At 39.4% G+C, this 26304-nt stretch overlaps 1 protein-coding gene across 4 annotated transcripts in view; it reads left to right on the top strand.

Annotated features, from left to right (window-relative positions):
- Nucleotides 1–26304, top strand: part of MYO1B (myosin IB) — a 193934-nt gene that overhangs the window by 158173 nt on the left and 9457 nt on the right. For 2 of the 4 annotated variants that reach the window (XM_068968256.1, XM_068968258.1), the window contains 11 exons: nt 2269–2469; nt 3837–4063; nt 6533–6733; nt 8593–8686; nt 9403–9552; nt 13059–13127; nt 15076–15162; nt 17310–17396; nt 20953–21027; nt 22315–22449; nt 24420–24526. In XM_068968256.1, the coding sequence (XP_068824357.1) occupies nt 2269–2469; nt 3837–4063; nt 6533–6733; nt 8593–8686; nt 9403–9552; nt 13059–13127; nt 15076–15162; nt 17310–17396; nt 20953–21027; nt 22315–22449; nt 24420–24526 (1433 nt within the window). Of the gene's footprint in view, nt 1–2268; nt 2470–3836; nt 4064–6532; nt 6734–8592; nt 8687–9402; nt 9553–13058; nt 13128–15075; nt 15163–15426; nt 15514–17309; nt 17397–20952; nt 21028–22314; nt 22450–24419; nt 24527–26304 lie in introns of all 4 variants that reach the window. The other 2 variants (XM_068968255.1, XM_068968257.1) reach the window with 2 other exon arrangements.

Genomic DNA, 26304 nt, shown 5'->3' on the forward strand with positions numbered 1-26304 from the left:
GGGAGATGTAGGCCAAAGTGTACAGACTTCTAGTTGTAAGATGAATGAGTTCTGGGCTCTGATGTACAGCATGGTGATAGAGTTAACAACACTGTATTATATATACTTGTGGTTAAGGAAGTAGGTCTTAAATGTTCTCACCACAGAAAAAGAAATGGTAATTATGTGATGTGAAGGAGGTAACTAGCAATATTGTTGTGGATCAATGAACATGTTGTACACCTTGAACTTTCATAGTATTATGTCAGTTATATCTCGTTAAAACTGGAAAATAGTTTACAAAAACAACAACAAAACCCCATGCAGTGCAAGTTTAAGTAAAGGAAGATAAAGGCACCATCTCGGGAGCTGAATTATGTAGGATCCCAGGGGTGGCTGGTATGGATCACGGCCTTGCTTTAGGATGTGACGGACAGTGTATATGACTTCACAGGTGGCCGAAGGCCATGGGATTTTTCAGGTGACAAATTATGCATGTGAAAGGCTTAAGCTGTGAAAAGTTCCTGCATCATTTTTAGTAACCTTTCCAAATCTAAGATTTTTGTGTTTACATCATATTCTGTAGTTTATTGTGAATGAATTGATTGTGGGAAGGTGTGTAAAAGCTTAGGATCCTGACCTTGATAACAAAGTAATCTGAAGCAATGCGTAAATTTAGCTGTCATCATAGATGAGTGCTGTGTTTCAGCAATAGAATCACAGGCTCTAAATGTCCAACAAGTCGTTTGCTATTCATCTTTAACAAGATCTTTTTGAATATTATATAGTTCGCCAATATCTTTTCCTTCAGTATTAACAATATTCTTGAAAGCTGTACCTTTGATTATTGAATTAAAAAAATGTTCTGAGCCATTATTATTTTTCAATTAAAAAGTAAACCTTGTTTTGAAAAATTTGGACAGTTTTGGATTGTGAACAGTGATATTCCACCTAAGCAATTTAAAACTGTAGCCTAAAATTTAGAAAATCAATCGATTTCCTGAAAAGTTTTTCTGGTAAGTTTTGTGACCGAAGAAATTTGCTGAGGGAATTTTAACTTTCAGAAGTTGTGACTAACACTTTTTTCTTCATAAATATAACATTGCACTTAATTGTTTCCCTTCAGAAGGAAGGGGGGGAAAAAGGAACAATGGTAATACACCTAATATAGCTAAATTATCTCAGCCCCAAATCCCCTTGCATATGTGATTAAAGAAACTCATGTCCTCGTAGGAGCCTGGATACATAAAGGAAATGTTTCCTTTCAGCAACACCTAACAATAATGTTTATTCTGGGGATGTTATGAACACATTTGATTCCTGAGAGTCCACACTTCCCCCAGATTTTGTGTGTGGAATGTTTAAGTGCTGGTCAGAGGATGTCATGGCCTTGTAAAGAGAAAAGGAGAACCATGAGACTTTGCCCTAGTGGAAGTGGGTGGGGCTGATGGTCAGTAGATTGTTCTCCGTGGAATGGAGATGTGTGGGCCCGTAGGGGCAATCGAAGGAACAACAGCCTTTATTTAGCAAAGTAGAAGTTTCCTGATTTTTTATTGGGTTTAGTTGGGCTGACAGCTCTTGGGATAAATATGATCACAGGGTCTGAATACTCAGCAAGCAAATTCTCAACTCATGTTTAACATCCATTTCGAAATTTAATATGAAAGGAGAATTTTATTCTAAACAGATGATTCTTGAAATATAGCTTGATTGCATTGATCATTAAAAACAGCATCCCAATCACATCACTTTTTTTTCCCAGAGAAAATAAACTATTTTGAACACGTGAGCAATTTGGAAACATCTGAAACCAATTTCCTTCTCAAGCTACGAATTAAATAATGGCCTTAGAAGACAGTGCTTTGTGATTTATGACCGCATGTTATACAGATAGTAGTGTCACACTAGTCCCTGACTTTCAGATTTGTTTTTTGGTCTTTGCGGTATAAGTTGCCTTTTTCTAAACTACCTAAGTTTCAGTCATCAGCCTGCTGAGGTGGCTGAGGTGACATCTACGTCCTGTTCTGTGGGGGAGGCACCATGGACAGGGGAAGTGGGGGGAGCCTCATACAGACACTCCTGCCCCCTCCTCCAACACACCTGGGACACCCTGGAAGGGGTTGATTCCTGTGTTTTTCTTTGTTATTTGTTTTGATTCTCCACTTTTTGTTGTAACAAAACAGATTTTCTTGTGACTAAGTTGATTGTGTTTAACAGCATAATTAGGAATAATTATGAAAACAATACAGTGAGGAAGGAAGGAAACCTTTTTTATTTCCTTTCTCCTAGAACACAAACGGGATCCTGGCCATGCTGGATGAAGAGTGCCTTAGGCCGGGCACGGTCACGGATGAGACCTTCTTGGAAAAGCTGAACCAAGTCTGCGCTACCCACCAGCATTTTGAGAGCAGGATGAGCAAGTGCTCCCGGTTCCTCAATGACACTTCCCTTCCTCACAGCTGCTTCAGGATCCAGCACTATGCCGGCAAGGTGTGGGAGCCCGGGACCCCAGGGAGGTCACGGTTACTCCCTGGAGAGCAGACAGCTTGCCTCAGAGATGGCATTCTGACCAGCGCCAGCTCTGGAGGATAAATGGAGCTGCTGAGGGGCCGTGGAATCCATGAATGTTCAGTGGGCATAGACTCTGGACCATACTGAGAAAAATCTTACTAGTACTGAGATCTGAAGGAAAGCCAGCGGACCTAATCAAAGAGTTCAAGTATATATTAAAAAATAAATTTTATTATTTTCAGGCTCAGAGCTAGCCTATAAAAAAGACCTATTGACACGTATAAAAAATTTGCCAGTAAAAATGAGCAGTCACTAAAGACATACAGTAAGGTTTTAATTTTTTAAATTTTATTTATTTTTTTGATGTGGACCATTTTTAAAGTCTTTATTGAATTTGTTATAGTACTGTTTCTGCTTCATGTTTTGGGTTTTTGGCTGCAAGGCATAGCTCCCTAACGAGGGAACTAACCCACACCCCCAGCATCGGAAGGCAGAGTCTTAACCATTAGACTGCTAGGGAAGTCCCTACAGTAATTATAAATAAGCTTGCAAACATCAAAGGAGAAACAAAATCTGATTTTGTATTTTGTATGAAGTTGTTTTGTTGTTGTTTAGTTACTAAGTCATGGTCTGACTCTTTTGTGACCTCATGGATTGTAGCCCACCAGCCTCCTCTGTCCATGGAATTTTCCAGGCAAGAATACTGGAGTGGGTTGCCATTTCTTTCTCCAGGAGATCTTCCTGACCCAGGGATTGAACTAGAGTCTCCTGCATTGGCAGGCAGATTCTCTACCAGTGAGCCACCAGGGAATCCCAAATATGAAGTATATAGTATCTAAATTACCTTTAATTTCAAAATGTTGGAACTTGTTACTTCATTTTTTTTTTACTAGCCCATGTTATTAAAAAATACTTTTCTGGTCAATTTCCCTGCCAGTGTAGGATGTCTATAAAAATATCAGTGTTGTCTGTGTTTTCCCCTGTCTCCTTTTAAACACGCTCGAATTGGCACATGTAAACTAAAAAATATAAGTAAAACCTCAAAAATATGATTGAATACCCAAAAAATCCCTAAAATCCTTTGAAAATGTTATGATAACATTTTTGAAGTTTATTCTTGCTAATCCTGAAGGGTAATAGAATTTATTTTGAACTCCTCTGTGATTTAGACAGATGGAATTTAAACTTGGAGGCTAATTTGGTATTAGAGTATGACTAACGTGTTGAGGGTTTTTTGATGGAGAAAGAAGAGGCTGCAGTATAGATAGTCTCAGGATATTTTTAACAGCTGTTTGATGTTCTGGTGTGCAGCGTATCAGCTACTGAGTCCCATGTGCTGCTCATAGGTGCTGTACCAAGTGGAAGGATTTGTGGACAAGAACAATGACCTTCTCTATCGGGACCTGTCCCAAGCCATGTGGAAGGCTGGACACGCCCTCATCAAATCTTTGTTTCCCGAAGGAAACCCTGCCAAGATCAACCTGAAAAGGCCTCCTACAGCCGGCTCACAGTTCAAAGCATCCGTAGCCACTCTGATGAAAAATCTACAGACCAAGAATCCAAACTACATTAGGTATTTCTGGCACATAAAATTCTTTGGCCATTCAACTATGAAGGCATTCACTAGGAAGATCATTTTCCTGTGTGCTTAAATCTGAGTGTGGCCCAAGCAGAGGAGTAACTAAAGTACTTACAGTTCGAATCATATGGTGTCTTAGGTGTGCTTGAAAAATACTCCAGTGCCCCCAAAATAAGGAATTCAAGAAGGAAAGAAGTGTGGCAGGCGATGGGAATAGATACTTAAATAGGTTGTTGGCACACAGGAGTTCTCAACTTTTTTTTTTTTTTTAAAAGACAAGAAACAAAATATAAATTTATTTCTGATAAGGTTTTGCATAAACTCTTCTGTTGGATTCATTTTGGATTCTTGTAACATTGACTTGGCCCATTGACAACCTGAGTTGCAGGGCTTGTGTGAGGAAGCATGTGCCTCAAGTAATGATTTCTGAAACAATCGGAATTTTTCAAAACAAGACAAGAACCCCTTTTAAAAAATCTGGTTTCTTTTTTTGCTTCTAAGTCATCATAGATTTCAACATTCAGTAAATGCCGATTAGTATTAGAGTTTGCGATGTGGGTATTTGATGAACTAGGTAATAGAGGGTGTGTGTCTAGCAGGTCAGGTTTCATGTGGCACATGCGTGCCCACACATACTTTCTCCTGTTGTCTTTGAAAATTCAGTTATGAGGAAGTTAGCATGAAGAATATTTTCGTTGTTTGGCTTGTTGCCCTAATATTTGTGTTCATAGCAAATGTAAATAGCGTCCCCTGGTTTGGTTGCAAACAAGTTAGAACATATATTAGGTAAGGATCCTAGTTTCAAAAAACATGAACCAAGAAGCTTTGTGCAGTCAGCCTTTTGTTATTCTCATTTGAGTCAACTTTTTTTAAACCTTAAGATTCTATTAATTGAGGTATAATTTGTATAGAGTGATATGTACAGATCTTAGGTGAATGGCTCCATTGTTTTTTCACCACTGAATACACTTTGGTCACAACTACTCAGATCAAGACATGGAATGTTCCATCACCCCCAGAAAATTCCTTTCTTCTCCTTCTCTTTCAGTGGTTTTAATTGGTCTCTAAGAATTCTTAATTAATAAACTCCAATGTTGTGAATATATCATTTTAAGTGTATATATATATCTATATTTTTAGACTCAGTTTCAGATTCATTTTAAGGTCTATTCTTCCCAGATAGGTATCTTGTTTTGGCACTGTGTATTGAAAAGAAAAACAAACCTCTATTTTTCACTCATTTGCCGTGATGCCTTTGTTGAAAATCAGTTGAATATATGTGTAGACATCCAGATCTAAACTCACTAGTTTGTTCCATTGATCTGTTTGTTCTTAAACCAAAAAGTAAGCATTATTTTTATAAATGTAAAAAGGAAAACCATAGAAAACACTAGGGTCAAACTATGTAAGATTTAGTTGTCCATATATTGTATATGCATGTGGATTTTATTTGACAGTTATGGCAGATATAACTGTAAATGTTTAACAGTATATTAATTAAGATATAGAGATTGCTCCAGCAAGATCCAGAAATAATAGGGGCCTAAACAAGATTAACATTTATTTCTTATGTAACTTCTAAGTGTACGGACTTCAAGGCTAACAGAGCAATGTCTTCTGTGATGAGGCTCTGCCATTTCCAGGATATCTCCTTTTATGTATATAGTCAGAGATAGCTCTCTACCATGTCAACATGCCAACCAGCAGTTAGCAGAAGAGCAAAGGAAGAACCAAGTTCCTTTTAACAATACATCAAAAGTAGCAAACATCATTTCTGCTCTGGCTAGAATTTTGGTCACATGGCCACACTTACCTACAAAGGAAGCTGGGAAATCTCGTCTTTCCTTGGGCAGCAAAGTTCTCTGTTTAAAAGGAGGGAGATAATAGGGATTTAGTGAGACAGCAGTGTTTTTAACTGTTTCACTGAGGTATGTAATATACATATAAACAGTCTAATATATGCAGCTTAACTGTGCAGGCTGTTGAATTTTTACATATTTCTGTGCCCATGTAGCCCCATCCTGACCAAGATATAAAACATTTCCATCAACCCAGAAGATTCCCCTGTGCCCCTTCCCTGTCCATCTTCACGCCTTCCTCTCCCCAGAGGTAAAACACTGCCGAATTCTCACTAGGAATAGTTTCTCTAGAACTTAGTATAAATGGAATCATAGACTATGTACTCTTACGCATCAGACTTCTTACATTCAACAGAATGTCAGTGATATTTATCCATGTTATTGTACATAAGAGTTTATTCTTTTTTATTGCTGAGTCTGCAGTGTATTCATCTTAATGTTTTTATAAAATGATCTAGAATAATTTCAAAGGAAATGATGAGGTTTCCAAGAATAATAAGTAATATGTCACTGTGAAATAATTATATGTAATACTTTGTAAAACATGGACAGATCAATCTGTAAGAGACAGAGTTTAAAACCTAAAATTTGTATAATCTTTCAGGTGTATCAAACCAAACGATAAAAAAGCAGCACACATCTTCAACGAGGGTCTAGTGTGTCATCAGGTCAGGTATCTGGGTCTTTTGGAGAATGTCCGCGTGAGAAGGGCAGGCTATGCCTTCAGGCAGGCCTATGAACCTTGCCTAGAAAGATACAAAATGCTTTGTAAACAAACATGGCCTCACTGGAAAGGACCAGCAAGGTAAGACATTCATTAATCACATTTAATGATGAAGTTTTAAAACATACAAATACCATGTTGCTTTCTTCACATGCTGTTCAGGCAAAACAGAATCCTGTGAAAAGTTGGATGTAACTTCTGTTTTGGACCATCTTTTGTCAGGATACCATTTGTGCCAATTTTTATTGATTATAGAGCACTTGTCTTCAAGGTTAAAACAGGGCTTATCAAATCTACCTTTGGAATTTGTATGTCAGTAGAATTTCTAAAATATGCTGTGGTGAGTTAGCAGGAGGGAAATTTGTGATTGATAAGTATATTTGTGTAGAATCATAGCAGGGAAGAGTTAGAGGCATCCTGTATCACTGCTCTCAGCTTTTCATTTTTTTTTTTCTGGAGAATTAACCCCAGAGAGAGTGAGAAGGGAATGGGGATTGCATTCTTTGCCCAAGTCTGTACCAATTAAGAAATAGATACAGGAGCAGTTATATCTGTTCCCTCGTAGCTTCCCTTGTGGCTCAGCTGGTAAAGAATCTACCTGCAGTGTGGAAGATCTGGGTTCAATCCCTGGGTTGGGAAGATCCCCTGGAGAAAGGAAAAGCTAGCTACCCACTCCAGTATTCTGGCCTGGAGAATTCCATGGACTGTATAGCTCACGGGTTCGTAAAGAATTGGACATGACTGAGTGAGCAACTTTCACTTCACTATATCTATCTATGCTGTGTTCTGTATCTGAACACAGGAGAGTTCACAGTGTCAGTGTTATTGCAAGTAAAACTGGATTGGAGAATATGGCAGAACTCAGGGCCATGTGGCTTTTCAGCTCATCCGCCCTGCATTGCACTCAGCCATCTAGTCCCAGCAGAGCACTGGACCACTGCAGACCCAAGCAGAGAGAGTTTGTGTGCTGCTGGGGGGCTGCTGCAGGAGAGAATCCAGGCCTTGTCTGTGCAGGGGCCTTTCTTCTGCTCTCACCAGAGTCAGAAGTTACTCTTCTGCAGGCCACAGGAGCTTTCCCAACTGCTAGAGCAGGGCCAATGTGCTGTTTGATGGGGATTTTCTTTCACTGCACTGGTTGTGCCTCCACATTGTCAGTGCACCTGACCTTTCACAGGAGCATCAGTAGAATTACATGCTCACCTCTTGCAAGAAATTCCAGACTTACGGTGTGGTCTCTGATGCATAATTCAATGCCCAAGTAATTAGGGTGTGGGTGCTATGTCATTTCCCACTGCTAATTTCCAGGGTATTATGCTCATTGTCTACTATAATACACAGAACAAGTATTCACTCCCTGCCTGGTATCCAGTCCACAAGTTGTTGGGGCAGAGTTTAGGGCAAAAGCCTGACTTTAAATCCAGGGTCTAGGATGAAGGGGTTAGAGCCAAGTCCAGGCCCTTGCTTCTGTCCTGTAAAGCCTGTGTTCTTTTGCATTCCATTGCCTGGCGCTTAGCACTCTTGGTCCCTGTCTACAATCTGAGTAGTAGGAGAGTCCTTAAAAATGTTTACAGGGATTAACTAAGAGGATTCCAAATAGATGTGAATTTCTTGTATACTCTTTTGGCCCTGGTTGATCCATTGTTATGAGTGTTATTTGAGCACCTCTGCTAATGAAATCAAGAAATTGGCTTGAATAGTATATTTTCTTAGAATATGTAGTTTGAACCCAAAATGCTTTTTTAGTATTTACCCCTGGATTTGGTTAAATTTGTGGAATTCAATCTGGGAATTCTGTGATGAAAGGATGCTTACTGAAAGAACAATTATACTTGAAATGAAACTTTTTTTTTTATATTGCTGAGAACCTAATATCATGGTTTAAGATAAGATAACCTATTTTTGTAACTTAGAAAATGTGTTGCTTTTATTTATCTTTATAGAGCTGGTGTGGAAGTTTTGTTTAATGAATTGGAGATTCCTGTGGAAGAATACTCCTTTGGTAGATCAAAGATATTCATTAGAAACCCAAGAACAGTATGTAATTTTGCATTTGTATTATAATCATGTAAGCAAGTTCTTAAAGGATGTTTAACTTTATAGTGTTACCCAAGATGCTACAAGAATGTCACATTTTTGTTTTTCTACAAATGTCCAAGTGGGCGGCTTAATAAGGGGCAGTGGAAGAACACATGTTTTATGAAACATCAAAATTTTTGAGTTGATAGATGGTATAATATTTAAAAAATCATAAAGAAACTGATATTACAATAAAACCTCCCTCATTCATAAAAATTGGAGGTTAATTCAGTCTGTACGTGTAATGTCTGAATTATACAGTAATTTTAGGAAAGACAACTCTACCATTTAGAGGTACATGAAGTCACCCAAATTAAAAAAATTTTTTAAGTTAAGAACACTTAAAATTCTACTTATTAAAGAAATCTGATTGAGCATTTTTAACTGAAGAGACTAGCATGAAATATAATGAACATAGAGGTTTATTGGAAATATGGTGAAATATGAAAGTATTTAAATCGTTTGAGAGAAACCTTGGCAGTCATTTGAAAGCACCTCCCTTCTGTTAACAATTTCATCCTCATTGATAATGTGAAGGCACATCTAGAGCTCAGTCCAGCCCTTATGTGATTTGTCATAAACACTTTGTAAAACATTTGTAAAACACTGTACCCTAAATTGTGTATCTTGCGTGAATTCATCCAAATAGTTTTTTCCATCTGTTGTTTTATTAGTTATTCAAATTAGAAGACCTGAGGAAGCAACGGCTTGAGGACCTGGCCACTCTCATTCAGAAGATTTATCGGGGGTGGAAATGTCGTACACATTTCCTGCTGATGAGAAAAAGCCAAATCGTGATTGCTGCCTGGTTCAGGAGATACGCGGTAAGAGCTCATGACGTTTTTGAGGTGTAATCATGGTACTGCTTTGCGAATGTTTGTTCTGTACTTAACTATGAAAGTAACTTTTTACATACTTAATCTTCCCAATGACCTGGTGAAATTGGTCCTCTTCTGGTCCCCTTTTTTAAAGATGAGAAAACTAAGTAACAGCTATTAGATGGCCGAGATGGGGTTTGAGTCCAGGACAAGTCAGAGCTCCAGCTGAGTTCATCCCACTGTTTTCCATTGAAAAATACATGTAGTGGAGGTCTACATCTTGAATTTGGTTTTCAGATTGGAAGAGATATTGTTATTTAACCAATTGAGTAGGGTAGGGTCAGTTTCCCAAATAATTGGCTGTCCTCCATTTATTGTAGGAGCTCTGAAAATGGTTTTAATTCCAGAAAGCTAGTGCCACATTTTAGTAGAATTCTGGGTTTGGGTAAAGGTTTGGATTTCCTTTAGTCCTCAGATATCAGGCCCTTTGGGAAAAGATTCGAAAATAAAGTATATTTATTTAATTGATATGGAATTTCTTTGGGGAATTTTCTTTCTCACTCAATTATAGATGTTTCATTGGCGGCATAACTGGTTTGAGGGAAACCTGAAGGTTTGCCTCTAGGCTAGGTTGAACTTGGCATTGTGGCCTCACAAAATGAATTTTAGTGATAAGAGCGCTGCTGCCAAGTGTATTTTCATTCTCTGCTTTTTCACTAGAGAGTGGGTTGGAGAGTGAATTAAAATTGCAATCAAATCTCCTTGAGTGTGTTCTTTTTCAGCTGTAGAGTAGTTTTACTTTAAAGGAGTGTATAATTAGAACGTAACTTATGCTGGCCTATTCTCATGTAATACATTTTAGTGTAAATTCTGACTTTTAGAAATCAATGTTGCTTAAATGAGAGAAATTACATTTAAAAGAACACTCCTGGAGCTAAAAGAGTATAACCAACAGTACAAGTGTTAAAGTCTGAGCCTAGCCAGCCACATTAATGATAAATTTATTCACATGTGTTTTGCAAAGGCCCAGAGGGCTGTTGTCACCAGCCTGGCTGCACATAGTAGTGGTACTTTGCCCTTTGGCAGTTTTATAACGCTCTGTTTTCTGTTTGCCTTAGAGTGGGAGGACTAACAAATAATCAGTCCTCAAGGAACCCATTTTTATTATTTCTTTATTTTGAGATCATTAAGAAAAAAAAAAAAAACAAGTTTTGAAGCATCCTAAATTCATCTGTCTTCAATTCTACAAATAGTCTTGAAACTCCTCCTCTGCCAGACTCTGAGGGGATAGCAACGTGAACCAAATAGCCTGGTTGCTGACCTCATACAGTTCATGTCTAGTGAGTGACAATGTGCATTTAAGCAAATAAATAATCAGAACAATGGCAGATTGTAGTAAGTGCTAGGAAGGAAATAGAGAACCGACATCTAGAATAATGGTGAGACAGATATTACTCTAGATGCGGTGGTCAAGGAAGACCTTCTGGAAGGGGCCGTTTTGTCAGAAGAATGAGAAGAAACAGGAAAGGAACTGATAAAGCTTTGGTATCGCCAGATTTTAAAAAAGTCTTCATATGTATTATTAATTCTTGATGCTGAGAGTTAGAATGAAAACAAATAATAGCCCAAGCTTTAGACTGCTCTAATGTTATTTCTGTTTCAGAATTTTAACTATGGGCAAAACTCAGAAACTTTTGTGGGTTTGTTTCCAGACTGTTCCAATAAAGCTAGTCACATGAATCTTTTGTTCCCCAGTGCATATAAAAGTTATGTGTGTGCTACACTATAATCCATTAGGTGTGTGGTGTCATTATAGCTTTAAAAGTACATACCTTAATTTAAAAATATTGTTAAAAAATGGTAACTATCGTTTGATAACACAGAGTTGCCACAAACCTTCAATTTGTTAAAAAAAAAAAATTTCTTAAACTCCAGTATCTATGTAATACCTCCATCAGTTAACTATAATTATCCAAGCCAGTGATTTTCCCTTGACCAAGTAACTCAGATTTTCTGAATGTCCATTTTCAGATACTGATTACCTTAAAACCCATATTCTGTGATATTTCATGGCTCCTTAAGGTGAATTTTAAAGAGAGAGTTATTTTCAAGCCATGTAGGAATTTTAAAAGAAAACATGGAGGTACTAAATGGATGTGAGAAGCAATAGTCAGGTATTATAGGTACAGTTTGTTCCCTACAGTCATGGAGTATTCCAGCTCCTCATTTGATTGATGGGGAAACTGAGACCAACAAGGGCAGTGACTTGTCCAAGGTCCCAGAAACAAGGTCCTCTGGCTGGGTCCAGAGGGGCTACTTCAGGGTAGTTCTCAGGCCTGGAATCCTTTCCGTGGCTGGGGGATGAAGGGCGGAGCTGTGGACTGGGAGTCCCGTGGCTTCCATTGCCCTTTGTCAGGATCTCTGCCTTTCTCTCTGGCATCATCTTTTGTTCTGCTGCTCATACATTGATAACATCACCCTCCATCTCTTCTGAGCTTCCAGAACGTAGCCTAGAGCCCTTGGAGCATCTGTCCTTCCTTAGAGAAAGGGAGCTGGGCAGTCTGCCATTTCCAGGATCAGAGTCACAGCCTGGCTTCAGTCATTTGTTTGAAAAACTGTGGAACTTCATCCCAAGGGCCCACGTTGTAGTGAATATTCCCCACTAAACACAGTCAACACTCACTTTTTCTAGAGTTAGTGTTCTAGCAGCCTCCGCTTTCCAAGACATCAGCTGGGAATTAAGAAGGGCCTCCAGCCATTGACCTTGTCTCACTGACCCTTGGGAAGACTCTGACTGGGTCTTCCTTAACCTTGCCCATCTCTGGATAATCTCTGCTGCATCTGAACCTGCCTGTTGGGCTCGCATTTCTCTGGGCAGACCCTGTTTCTCTTTTCCACTGCTGGCTGGTGTCCCCTCTGAGTCCTTGAGTGCAGGGAGGCAGGCAGGGTAACATCTCCGTCTTCACAGTTCTATTCGAGGGCTGGATGTAGAGCAGCAGCTCGATAAATAAAGTTTAGTCAGTTGATAAACGTTTACTTCAATTTGTGAGCTGACTTCCCAGCTTGAGGAGTAAAAGCAGCAAACCTAAAAGAAGCGTGGGATGTCAGAGGTTGACCCAGTCAGTGGCATGGTGAGAAATGGCACCGAGAAGAGAGCACGCTCAGAAGCAGTGCAGAACTCAGTGTGTATTTATTCCATGTGTGTTCATCGGTATCTGTTGTGCATTTGACCATGTGTTATAACAACATGATGCAGAGAACAGATGTTAATAATGCTGGGTCCTAAGTCATTTAGACATTAGTTAATTGTATTTACCAGCCTTGAAGCAAACTTTGGATTAACTGTAATAATTTTGGATTCTTGGATATTTTGATTTCTATACTTAATTGGTTGCCAGAAGGAATATGGGTGATCAAGAGTTCATGGCACTAAGTGAGCCGACTCTTTCTTGGTATGTGTGTTGTGGATAATATAAATAGAACTGCTGATATCTTCCCCTTTCATCCTATAGCAACAGAAGAGGTATCAACAGATAAAGAGCTCTGCCTTGGTAATTCAGTCTTATATCCGGGGTTGGAAGGTGAGTTTGAAAGAAGTGACTCTTACTTATGTGGTGTTTTCATGTTCTTTACAAAGGATGATGTCTTCATGCTCACTCTGCAGGGGAGGGCTCCTTGTCTCCTGCCCACCTTGTAAACAGTCAGATGGAAAGAATAAATATTATGGGCCAAGCTGGGGCCTTACAGCACCATGTCTTGGCTGCTTCCTGCTTTCAAGATTTGTTCTCTGAGCAGGAAGTCCTTGAAATAATACTGTACATGATGGCAATCTCCTCTCACCCCCTATTTGCAAGGGAAGCTGTAGTTCATGAGGCTGAGCACATGTGAGTTCTGCCAGACCTCAGCACCCCCAGCCCCGTGCCTTCCATACCCTCCCTGTGACAGTCTTACAGGCTGTCCCGTCGTGATTGAAAGATCCTAAGCTCTGGTTGTCCTAGTGCACCTGCTGCACCTGATTCTAGGTCCTTCCTGCCAAAGCTTGGTTCAGAGTCAGCAAACTGTAGCCCACAAGCCAAATGTAGTCTACTGACTCTTTTCACACGGCCTGAGAGCTAAGAATGGTTTTTGTATTTATATATTATTATTAAATTTAAAAAAAGAGAAGAAGACTATTTCATGACATGTGAAGCTATAGGAAATACAAGTTTCATATAAATATATGCATACCTGAAGTGCAAAGTTCATGTAAAGCTTTATTAGTATACTACGTCCTATACAAGACTGGGCAACTGAACAACAACAGGACATTACTGTGCTCACTTGTTTGACATCTTGTGTGTGGCTGCTTTAGTGCTACAACAGCAGAGTTGGCAGTTGTGATAGAGAACATATGATCTGCAAAACCAAAAACATATACTATCTGTCCTTCTGCAGATAAAGCTTGCTGTTCCCTGCTTGGGTCAAAGGTACTTCAGGGCCTGTTGTTGCCATATTCCTGTTGGGTGATTTTGTGGAGGGAGCTGGATCCAGAGGGACTACTTCAGGGTAGTTCTCAGGCCTGGAGAACTTTCCGGAGGTGGAGCCTTGGACTGGGAGTCCCATGGCTTCCATTGCCCTTTGTCTAGGCCAACCCAGGGACTTAGTATTAATAGTTGTCCACAGCAATGGCCAAATACAAGTCTGAGCATACAGAGTATGTGAGATTGCTGCCTGCAGGTTTTTCTTCTGATGTACTACTTTTTGAGTCCTGGGGTTCAGGTGTCCAGTCCAGAAACCAGAGGTGGGACACAGGATTCACCTCCAAACCAGCTGTCCTCCTAGCCCCCCACACTAAGTCACTTTCCAGCAGTGACTGGAAGGAAGCCACTAGTATTGAACCAGTGAGATAATTTTATTTTATAACAAGTTTTTAGCTATCTCTTTTGAATAAAAAGTACAGCTACACTTTCCATTCCAGACAGTAATAGGAAAAGTGATCAAGTGGCTCTTGATGGATCATTGGAGATAGACCTACCATATACACCCACCATGTTCAGAGAACTCTTCTTTCCATCTGACGCATCCAATTTATATTGCTGTGGTCAGACTTATGGTAAAGAATCTGCCTGCAGTGCAGGAGACCTGGGTTCAGTCCCTGGGTGGGGAAGATCCTCTGGAGAAGGGAATGGTTATCCACTCCAGTTCCCCATGGACAGAGGAGCTTGGAGGGCTACAGTCCATGGGATTGCAATGAGCTGGACACGACTGAGTGACTGACACTTTCACTTTCATCAGAGTGTGGGAGGATGCTGTCTGTCTGAGTGGGGCTACACTGTCATGATGGACAGTGTCTTCATTTACCTCCTCCTCATGGTCCATTTTGGGCTAATGAGCAACTTTCCCTTTTCCTTTCTTTAAGCTCTTAATTTTTCACTTGAGAATAGAAATTATGACTATATTTTCAGGTATTTTCTTTCAAGTCACTCTGGATACACGGGGTTTGTTTTTTGGTTGATTTTCACTCTTTCTGGGTCATTCTGTGTGCTTTAGGCCCGGAAAATCCTGCGGGAACTGAAGCATCAGAAGCGCTGTGAGGAAGCCGTCACCACCATTGCAGCATATTGGCACGGCACCCAGGTAGGCCAGAGACCCCCCAGGATGGCAGTGGGTCAAGAGTGACGTGTGGAACAAGGGACCCCCTCATTCGGGTTTCACTGGCTTAAGCTCCTGAGCACGCGTTTGCCTCTCGCTCTTTCCAACGTTTTGGTGTGGGGTGGTGGCTCACGCTTTTGTTTACTGTTTGATGGTGACGGTGTCTGTCTTCCTCTTTCTCTACTGGGAACCAGCAGTAACCTTTCTTGCCTTAAACTTCTCTGTAAATCCTTTTCAAATGCATCACAGGCGCGAAGGGAACTGAGCCGGCTGAAGGCGGAGGCTAGGAATAAACATGCTATTGCAGTTATTTGGGCTTACTGGCTTGGATCTAAGGTACTTGAAATGCATATCCCATCACTCCCATCCTGGAATCTGCAATAATCAACCCATGTTTCTAGCGTCTCAGGGGATGGAGTCCCACGGTTAACACTGGCGCATGTCCTAGCAGTGAGATTTAATAACCCTGGACATGTTCATGCCAACAGAGGAAGCTAACTCTAAGCACGTATAGGCAAAAAAAAGACTAATTGCTTACTAATGAGGTACTAGCATAGCTGCTCTTTTTTTTTAAAACTCTCAAATAATGTGCATGTTTAGTTTGGGAGGAGTTTTTCATTTGTTTGTTTTTACCCCCTTGATGTGTCCTGTCAGTTTTCTAAAGGTGTTTTTAGTACACGGCGGGGGCATGATGGGAATGTTTAATTAAAATTTGGATTTTGATTGGTCCTTGTAACATTGATAATAGAAATGCCTTTAATGCATGCTTGGCAAAAATATTAATCCATGAATGAAATTGGTTTTTAGCCTCACTGTAGCTGCTATTGATTATTATAAGCAAAATATTATATGTGAAAAGAATGATCATCTGTGATTTAGTAGAAAGCTATGTTCATGCAAAACTAGCTGTAATTGCCCCTGAAGAATCCCAGGAATTTCGGCATCAGCTGTTTGTGTTCAGAAACAAAGGCCTCCTGAAATACTCTCACTAATCCCCAGGCAGAGTCGTGGGCTCTGTGAACATTTCACATACCCCAAGGGACGAGCATTTTAGATGTTTTCGTTACTTAGAAAATCAAAGGTCATCTCTGCTAAAAATGTGAATCCCAGTTACAAACTCAAATAGCAACATAGTCCTATGTTTTTAAGTCTACCTTGTCAGCCTTATAAACCCATATTGTGAGAAAAATGAGAAAAGTCAACATTTGCCTGCATAAAGATTATAACTTGCCACAAGCTAACCAAGGTTGTTCGTTTGTGTTTGCCCCTGAACATCTGTGTGGAACTAGCTAGTTCCTTTTATGAGCTGAGGGAACTGAATCAGAGGCAAAGGGTCTCTGGACAGTGGGATTTCTCCACTGAGTGAACTCATTTCCTGGTCTCAGTACTATGATGTCATGAAACATGAGTGCCTATCTGTTTTCATAAAATAACATGCCTCAGATCAATTTTTTCCTCAGGTTGATTTTTAAACCTATGAGTTGTTTTCACTTTTTATCTTGCTTCTGTATATGTCACTGTTTGGGGCCCTAGCTAATACTGAATTTTGATACATGCTACTTCTAATTCTCCAACTGCAGAGTTTGGGTGTTTTTTGGTTTTGTTTTATTTTTTTTTTGGAAGTTCAGAGAAGCAACCTTTATTCCTTCCAGTTTTCTAAATGGTTTTTCACAAGAGTTATCTTTTTGTATGTTCAAGTGAATGGACTCAGAAATTCACTGTGTCTTTAGCCCCATGGACTGTCAGCAAAGAGGAGTCCACAGAAATTATTAGGTGCCACTTAGAGTTCTGAGGCTTTGATGAGGGAGGGAGTGAGAGAGTGTAGATGAGGATGTAAGAGGGAAAAAGAACAGGGGAGAGAAAAGGAATGGAATGGAAGGAAGGGGACAGGCGGGGAGTGTTTCCCTCGGGTCACACATGGATTGTCCTCCTTGGAGACAGAGTCTCAGTGCCCTGAAAGTACGCCAGCCTGACACCGATGCTTTGGATTTAAATGATTGTGCACCATTTCTCTTTCATTCTGAAATCCTGATACATAAATTGGCTCTCCTGTTTGGTGGGGTGTCTTTTTCTGGTCATTTGTGCTATCTGCATTGGGCTGTCTCTTTTATTTACCATCTAAAACATTCTAGGCTCGAAGGGAATTGAAACGCTTGAAGGAGGAGGCTAGGCGTAAGCATGCAGTTGCTGTCATTTGGGCTTACTGGCTTGGACTGAAGGTACTTCCTCAACCTCTTCTTTCTGTCCACGGTGACTCGATGTAGCCCTTCTAGCACCTACTAACCCTGACCAAATGATCAATTATGCTTGCTGATGGTCTGCACAATCTTTTACAGTGGCATCTTGCCTAATTTGGTTTCCTTTAGAGAGCAAACCTATACGCTAAAATTTTCTGATTTTATTGCAGTGTCTTTCTTTAAGTAACAGGTTTAAAGTAATATAGCATATTATTTAAATATAGTATTGTAGCATATTTTATTCTTTGTTATGCAAATTCTATTTAATATCCTCTCCATGAGGTTGAAGTGTTTTTTTTCCCCCCATTTGTGATACAGAGTTATAGCAGTTGAGCTAAAAGCTGACCCACTGTCTGCAGTGACCAGCCTGGGGATATTGGGCTTTTGTTTCCCTTTATCCTTCTGTTCGGTCCCATTGATGGCTCCTGGAGCAGAGCTTTCTTCAAACTGGCCATCATTGTAATTGTTGAGCATAGAAACTAAAGAGTGTTGCATAAATGTACAGATTTTGACAAGACCAGCAGTGGATCATTCAGGTTAAAGAGAACTTTAGATTCAAATGCCTTCTCATTTAAGGCAGGGTTTATTTCAAAGAGGTTCTTACTGCTTGAGGTAAGGATGCAGGTACCTAAATAAGCTCTGGAAAACCTTGAGAATGACCTTTAGGCAATACAAGGATTTTGTCTTCCTAAGAGTCAATAACTCATCACTATAGGGAGCTATTCATATTGTCATTGGGGGGATAATTAGGCCCCTTTTTGGTATTTGCTCTTCATTCTTTTTACTTTAATACTGTAATAATTCACTTTTTTCTAAATGTTTGAATATTATCCAGGAAACCGTTAACTCTGAATCTGAACTGAGTTAGCAGTATCCATAAAACTCTGCTTTTAAGAGTCTGCATTTTTCCCTGAAAGTTTAGCCTATAACTTTGAGTAAATTAACTTTTTGATTATAACGAATATTCATCAAATTTTGAAGTAATTAAGAAGTAACTTAAATATGAATTTAAGATGTTCTATTTCAAAAATTGAACAAGTTTGAAATGACTTTTTTAAAGTCAAAATTGAGGATTTTATTTCCCGTTTTATTCACATTCTAATTTGCATCTAATTTTCATAAAAGGAAAGAACAAACAGCATTGTGTCAGGAGTTTTACTCTCTATAATGCTCTGTACCAGCAACATCACATTTATCTTCAGTTTTCTGGATTTAACTAACTGCACATATGATTTTATATTTATTATAATACTTTCATATTAAGAGTGTGTGCTCGCATCTTATAAACCAAATTCAGTTTGTAGGTGAATGCTATTTTAGTTAGTTAACTGGCCTTACTATAGACATAACTGTCTTTTTTCCCCTAGTTTCCACAAAACAGGAGTATTTTAATGTGGTACCATAAAATTGTTAAACGATTGAACTTCTTTGAAGTCTAAGAATATAATAATTTTGTATTTTTATATATTTTTTAAAAAAGAATTTTGTTGATATGAACAGTAGTTTTGCCCTTTTAAAGGATTTGATTCTTGTGGAATTATTACAAAGTGGACCCTTTTTAAGACCCCTGGGGCCCATGAAGGGAACCCATTCTGTGTACCATCTTGTCACCAGGCATCTTCTGTGTGTAGCTGTATTTCAGGAGAAAGGGCCTGTCCTGTATCACAAAGCATGTTGCATTAAGCTCAGTTACAATGACATTCAAGTGTATATAAATGTACATTCAAGTACATTTCTAAAGATATGTTTTCATGAAACCTCACTTTAACTTCTCTGCTTTAGTATAATTTTAGGAGCCAGTTAATGAGTATCATTTTTTTTCCTGTTCCTTTTATCCTTGTAAGCTTAAGATTGAAGGGAATCCCCTAGTGGTCTAAATGTTAGGACTTCACACTCTCACTGCTGAGGCCCTGGGTTCAATCCCTGGTTGGGGAACTAATATCCCATAAGCCACGTGATAAGCCTCCCCCACAAAAAAATTTTAATTTTTTTAAAATAAAATAATGAAACATAAACTTAAAAAATTTTTTTTGAAATAGTTATAAACAACATGCTGCAGACTAAGTCACTTCAGTAATGTCCTACTCTGTGTGACTCAGTGGACTGTAGCCCGCCAGACTCCTCTGTCCATGGGATTCTCCAGGCAGGAATACTGGAGTGGATTGTCATTTCCTTCTCCAGGGGAATCTTCCTGACCCAGGGGTTGAACCGTGTCCCTTATGTTTCCTGCATTGGCAGGCAAGTTCTTTACCGCCAGCACCACCTGAGAAGCCCCTATAACCAACTCTATGACTACAAGAGAAATGATCATCAGTAACATGAGTACATGGTATATAAGAGAATTTTTAAACGTTAAAAGTCCATAGGTGTAGAGAATAAGTCTGGTACTCGAAAGCCCAGAGGCACCAGGTGGGTCACGTGGATAAGGGAAGTAACGGATGAGAGGTAGGGAGGGAACACAGGCCTCCAGCTGTTTGGAGCAAGCAGCTCTCTTCCAAAGGCTGCTGTGGCTCACTCAGTTCTTGCTGTGTGAGAATGGGGCTTCCTGTTGCTAAATCTTAGAGAATTGTAAGAGAAATCTGCAGTCTGAACTATGTGAAAGTCTTAAGTTAAAGTGCATATAAAATATTTTTCAACAAATTGAATTTGGTTACTTGGTTGCTAGTTTATAGCCCCTAGTACAGAAATATTTTGAACATGTGCTGTTAAACCCAGAAAGCTAAGATATAAGAAAAACATACTATCTAAATTATTCAAATAGGCAAATATTTTGCCAGATACTAACTCTCCTAATTATAGCTGGATGATAAACATTTTAAATATTTTCCCCTCAATTATAAAACTTAACTACCATTCATTCATTTGACAGACACCTCAGTTATTTTATTTGTTAGACACTAGCATACAAAGTAAATATGACAATATAGCAGAGAAATAGTAAACTAAAACTAATACAGTGTCTTAAGTGTTGTGATTAGTATTAGTAGAAAGTTTGGTGGGAGTAGGAGTGAGAGAAAAATTAATGTGATTAAGTGGAAGATAATGATCATTCAAAAGCTTCCTTTTACATTCTTATTTTTAGTCATATGCCCTTCTCAGTATGTAGTACTAAAGTCCTGTCTTCATATGCAAGGCTTTTGGAAACTGCCATATATTTCCTCAGGCATTTCTTGCCTTTTAAGAACAGTTTGAAGTGAAAATTACCTTATGTAATTTTTTCTGAAATGTATTTTGATTTTTGATGGATTTGCAGCTATGCCTGTACCGTGTTTCTCATCAGATCTTCAGGCTCTTTAAAAGCTAGTTAAGAGGATTTAAAACATCAAAACATTCTGGTATTATCTTGCATCTCTTAATTTCTTTTCCTCTGACTTAAAACCCACTGTCTCAATATGCTTCAATTACTTTCCTGTATCCAGAAAGACACTTGTGAATTTACTTCTTCCACTTAATTTTTGGTTTTAATAGAGGTGTGTTGTCTTTATGGGCATCTGTTGGCCACACACTAACCTCTGTATTCTGCTGCTTCTTTTTAAAGGTACGCAGGGAGTACAGGAAATTCTTCAGAGCCAATGCTGGCAAGAAAATTTATGAATTTACACTTCAGAGAATTGTGAGTTTATACTTTATATGTGGCTAATTAGTATTATTGGGTTAACTAGTTCATAGCACCAACTCAGTAGTATGTGACTTATCTGGTAACAGTCAAATCCTAATTGTGACATTGAGAGTTTAATATGACCTTTTTTTATCATCACTCCTAAAGTTCAGGTAAATTGTGTCAGAAAGAGGCCCATTAAAGAATATTAATCAAATATTCTTTTTTTGACAGAGAGAACATACTTTGGGAAAAGTGAACCCAAGAAAGCCAGGTGTCTCAATTCAGGCTGCTATGACAAAAGTGCCATAGACTGTGTGGCTTAAACAGTAAACGTTCATTTCTCTGAACGGAAACGTTTATTTCTGTATAGCCTCCAGGGTGCTAGTGCAATCTGGGTCTGATGAGGGCCTCTTCCTGGTCTCCTCACATGACAGAAAGAGAAGCAAACTCTTTCCTGTCTCCTCTTATAAGGACACTAATCCCATCTTGGAAGCTCTGCCCTCGTGACCTCATCTCAACCTCATTACCTCCCCAAGGCTCCATCTCCTAATACCGTCGCATTGAGGGTTAGGGTTTCACCATAGGAATTTGAGGGGAATGCCAAGATCTTGCCCTGCTAAACTGCCATGGACCACTGCCGAGCAAGGCTGGCAAACAGACTAGTGGGTGGAGGGGTGTGGGAGAGCGAGGCTGTGCTCCTCTCCCAGGATGGATTCAAAAGTTCTCCGTTTTTCTGAGAATAGGTGTAGTGCTGAAGAGTGCGAACTCTGAAGCCAGCTTGCTCCACCACTCACAGATTTGAAAGCCTGATTTTGTCATCTGTAAAGTGGGGATAGTAATAGCACTTAACTCGTAGAGTTAGGGTAAGGGTTCCGATGAAGTCACAATGTAAAGCCCCCACAGTGCCTGACCCATGGCAAGTGCTCGAGAGCAGTGCTGTCCAGTAGAGCTTTATGTAGTGGCAAAAACGTCCTGTGTCTTTGTGGTTCAGTAGAGTAGTCATGAGCCATGTGTGGCTGCCTGTTAGACATTGTAGCTCTTCGTATTGGTGATAATAATAAAATTAGTATTCACGTTGGTTATTTTTCTTTTTCCTTAACCATTTGGTGGAGCTCAGATTTCTCCAGCCAGTGAGAATAGTAGAGTAGAGACTTTTCAGAGGAGTTACAAAGTTTTATGGACCAGAACTTGCTAAATTCCACTAAAGACTGGTTTCTTTGAGTCTGGTTTGTATTAGACAGTGTTTTCTTTTTCTGGTGTATTTGACTCACCTGATATTGTCTGTCAAACCCAACACAGGTGCAAAAATACTTCTTGGAAATGAAAAATAAGGTGCCTTCCTTATCTCCGATAGATAAGAATTGGCCATCGAGACCCTACATGTTCTTGGATTCTACTCACAAGGAGCTAAAAAGGATTTTCCACTTGTGGAGGGTAAAAATGTTTTTTCAAAGACGTCTTGCCATCTATTTTGAGTGTTTGCAAAGGGTAACATAAAAGCAGGATTTTGAAGTAAGAAGCATGCTTGGCTATCTGTGAGAATTCACAGTGCCCTCATTGCTCCTGTGATGTCTCCAGGACTGCATTGTCTTTTCCGTCTAGATCCTAGTTGCTTTCAAGTAGTTCGATTTCTTGTCTTCATGTTTATCTGAAGAAATACTACTAGAGGTAGAAATAATAAAATTTGAACATCTCCATGTGAATAGTAAAGTCTCACAAATTATATGAGTTTACTTTCTACATAGATCTACATAGACATATATGAGAACGTACACGTTCTGATGGACTGGGGAGAAAAGCTCTAAAGTCACCCAAAGGACATAAAATTTCCCTCTCTCTGAATGAAAGGGAAGCTCAAAATCTATTTGATTTGGCCTTATATTTTAGCTCACTTAATTTTACATGAGCACGTAACATGTAATTTAGGTCGTGCTCAGCGTGGACTACGTGGGGTACTTGTATAGAGGTTGATTTTATTTCAGTAACTTAGTTGGTATATGGAATGGTACAATTATTTGTCATTTGGATAGAATGAAGTCTTAGGTTGAAGGGCTTGTATTTAGTGAGTGAGCAAATGATGGATACATCTTCCAGGAAACTTTCCTGCTCAGTGCTGGGACTTGTTCTTAGCTGAATCATATGTATATACAGAGAGACATTATCACTAATCACTGTAATGATTGTTCCCAGCACAGCCTGTGGAATGGAATACTAAGTCCTGTTCTCCTACTTAGTGAGTCAGTTTGGCAAGATTTGCCATTATCTCAATGTTCACTTCCCCCTTTGAGTCTGATACAGAAACTATTTCAGAAATAGTGATGGGAGGTTGTGAATACTAGGCATCTGCTCCGCCTCTCCTTCCCCCTGGCTCCTGAATTTTGCCCTTACCTCCCTTGGTTTGGGGCGTGGAGAGAAGAGAGGGATGCATTTATTCCAAGGGTGGGCAGTAATGCTGATGATCTGATCATGTGGGTGATTCTCACCCATCCGTGAACTGGATTTCTTAGAAAGTTCATCTAAAGAAACTGGTCCTGCTCCTCATGCCATCCCCTGTCTCCTTTCAGTACAATCTCAGAGTCAGTGTGAAGGGGAGATTTCTCAGGTCCTGTTTCCACATTCCGGCTTCCCTGGTGGCTCAGTGGTAAAGAATCTACCTGTCAATGCAGGAGACTCAGGTTCAGTCCCTGGGTTGGGAAGATCCCCTGGAGAAGGAAATGGCAGCCCACTCCAGTATCCTTGCCTGGGAAATTCCATGGACAGAAAAGTGTGCCAGGTTATAGTCCATGGGGTCACAAAAGAGTCTGACATGACTGAGCGACAGACAACAAGAAACAGCAATGTCCATGTCATGAAATGGTAATGGAGGGTTTGGAGCATTGCTTTTCAAACTATAGATCATAACATATTTGTGAGTCATGAAATCAATTTAGTAGTATTACTACCAGCATTTTGAAATGAAAACAACAGGATATATGACATGTAGACAGGATAAGTGCTGTTTTTTGAAGCTTTTGTGTCAATTGTATATATGTGTGTGTATAAGTATGCATCCTGGGCTGTGATGGACCATGTTTTTCTTCCTGTGAGTCTCTGAAAGAGTGTGGATGTCCAAGGGCTGACGTAGTGGGAGGAAATGGTACTCTCAGGAGGGCTCAGGCCAGAGAGGTTCTTGTATGTTTTGAAGAAGCATCGCAAGTTCTGCAACACAAATAGTTTTTATGACATTTTCCAAGACCAGCCTTTTAAAACTCAAGAAGGAAAAATTCTCTTGACCTTTTAATGAATATCTCATACACGTTTGCTCTTATTTTTAACTGCTGTTAAATTGGTTTAGCATATTTAAGGATGAGTAATGATTTACTTATATAAGTGATGTCTTTTTTTCTTCTTTTCATATCTCACAGTGTAAAAAATACAGGGACCAATTCACAGACCAACAGAAACTTATCTATGAAGAGAAGCTAGAAGCCAGTGAACTCTTCAAAGACAAGAAGGCTTTATATCCATCTAGGTATTATGGTTTGACTTTACCTGTAAAAATCAATATTTTAAAAAAGTTTCTCAAATATATTGTAGGCATTTTCTAGTGGGATTTGATTTTAGTGACACATGGACTTTTAATTTCATGAAGTATTTTGAGATTGGCTGGATATGTTGTTCAGTGGCTCAGTTGTGTCTGACTCTTTGTGACCCCATGGACTGCAGCACATCAGGCTTCCCAGTCCTTCACCATCTCCCAGAGCTTGCTCAAACTCAAGTCCATTGAGTTGGTGATGCCATCCAACCGTCTCATCCTCTGTCATCCCCTTCTCCTTCCACCTGTAATCTTTCCTGGCATCAGAGTCTTTTCCAATGAGTCAGCTCATCGCACCAGGTGGCCAAAGTATTGGAGCTTCAGATTTAGCATCAGTTCTTCCAGTGAATATTCAGGGTTGATTTATTTTAAGATTGACTCGTTTAATTTCCTTGCAGTCCAAGGTACTCTGAAAAGTCTGAATATGAATGTAACACATTTGAGCAAGAGCTTTCATACTTAGCATACTTAGAGAAACAAGATCACATGTGTTGCTCTTACTCCCTTAGCATTATCCTGAACACTTCCTAAATAATTAGAAGTTGTCATTTAAAATAAAAATCGTCTAGGCTAATAAGAGATTTACTCAGTAAATTCCTATTCGTTTTCCATTGGTTTCAGAGACTAGCTGGTTTCTGTTGACAATCTACTGTAATCACCATTCCAATCTTCCCACTTTAACAAGCTGGGTCAGAATCTCCTTTGTAAGATAAATGAAGAATGAGCCAGTCTGTCACTTTCTGGCGTTGCCTAGACTATGGCCTGTAGTGACTTTTGGTCAGCTAACTCATTGCCTCTGACTTCACTGGCCTCTGCAGTAATTTCAGTTCCTTTATTGTAGACATCAAGTACTCAGTAAAAGAAGGAAAACCAACTGCAAGTTTGCCAAGTGCAGTTCTTGGTAAAAACTGCTTTATCTGAATATTCTTACTTCTCCCAAGGTCATCATTCCCGCCCCCTCACCCCACCCCAGAATTCCTATCCCTTTTGTATCTGGTATTTATAAAACAGTAGATTGTACAACTTCAAGCCAAATCTGTAACAACTTCTAGCTTTTTCCAAAGAATGTCCTAGAAATAAAAATGCATTATATGCTAAGTATATTCACTTGAACTGCATGTTGTATGTGTGCACGTGTGTTCTCTATGTCTACAGCTGTTCTTCTTAAAGGAGGAAATGAACGTAAGTTGCAGACTCATTTGCTTTAGATATTTTAGTAGCACAGCTTACTTGGTTAGCTGATTTGGCTGCTTGAGGGGGCATACACTCCCCTCAGTCAAACATAGTGCCTAAAACCAATGGTATTGAAAGTGCCTGCTGTATAAAGAATATTCAAACGGGTAAACTGTCTGTATGCTTTCCTCACCAACTTAATTCATTCAGCATTTTTTAAATGTATCTTTAAATTGTAAAGTAACCTTCTTAATTAACATTCCCTGTGGATGACTCCTTAGAAACTGGAAGGAGGGGGAAAAAAATAAAACATTTTTGAAGAAACAAATTTCCAATACTATTAGCACTTTGTATTATTAAAAACATGTTAGAATATGAACTATCATCCAAAAATGTTAGTATCAAGCCACGGCCTTTCGGGTAGTTTTACTAGTTTTCAGGAACGATGGCGTGCTGAGTCTCCGGCATTAATTGAGGTGGAATCATGTACGCGCCCACTCCTATGTGAAGCGGCAGCTCTTAGGGGTGCCGACCTTTCCTAT

This window comes from Capricornis sumatraensis, chromosome 3 (assembly GCF_032405125.1).
Source record: "Capricornis sumatraensis isolate serow.1 chromosome 3, serow.2, whole genome shotgun sequence".
Lineage (NCBI taxonomy): Eukaryota > Metazoa > Chordata > Mammalia > Artiodactyla > Bovidae > Capricornis > Capricornis sumatraensis.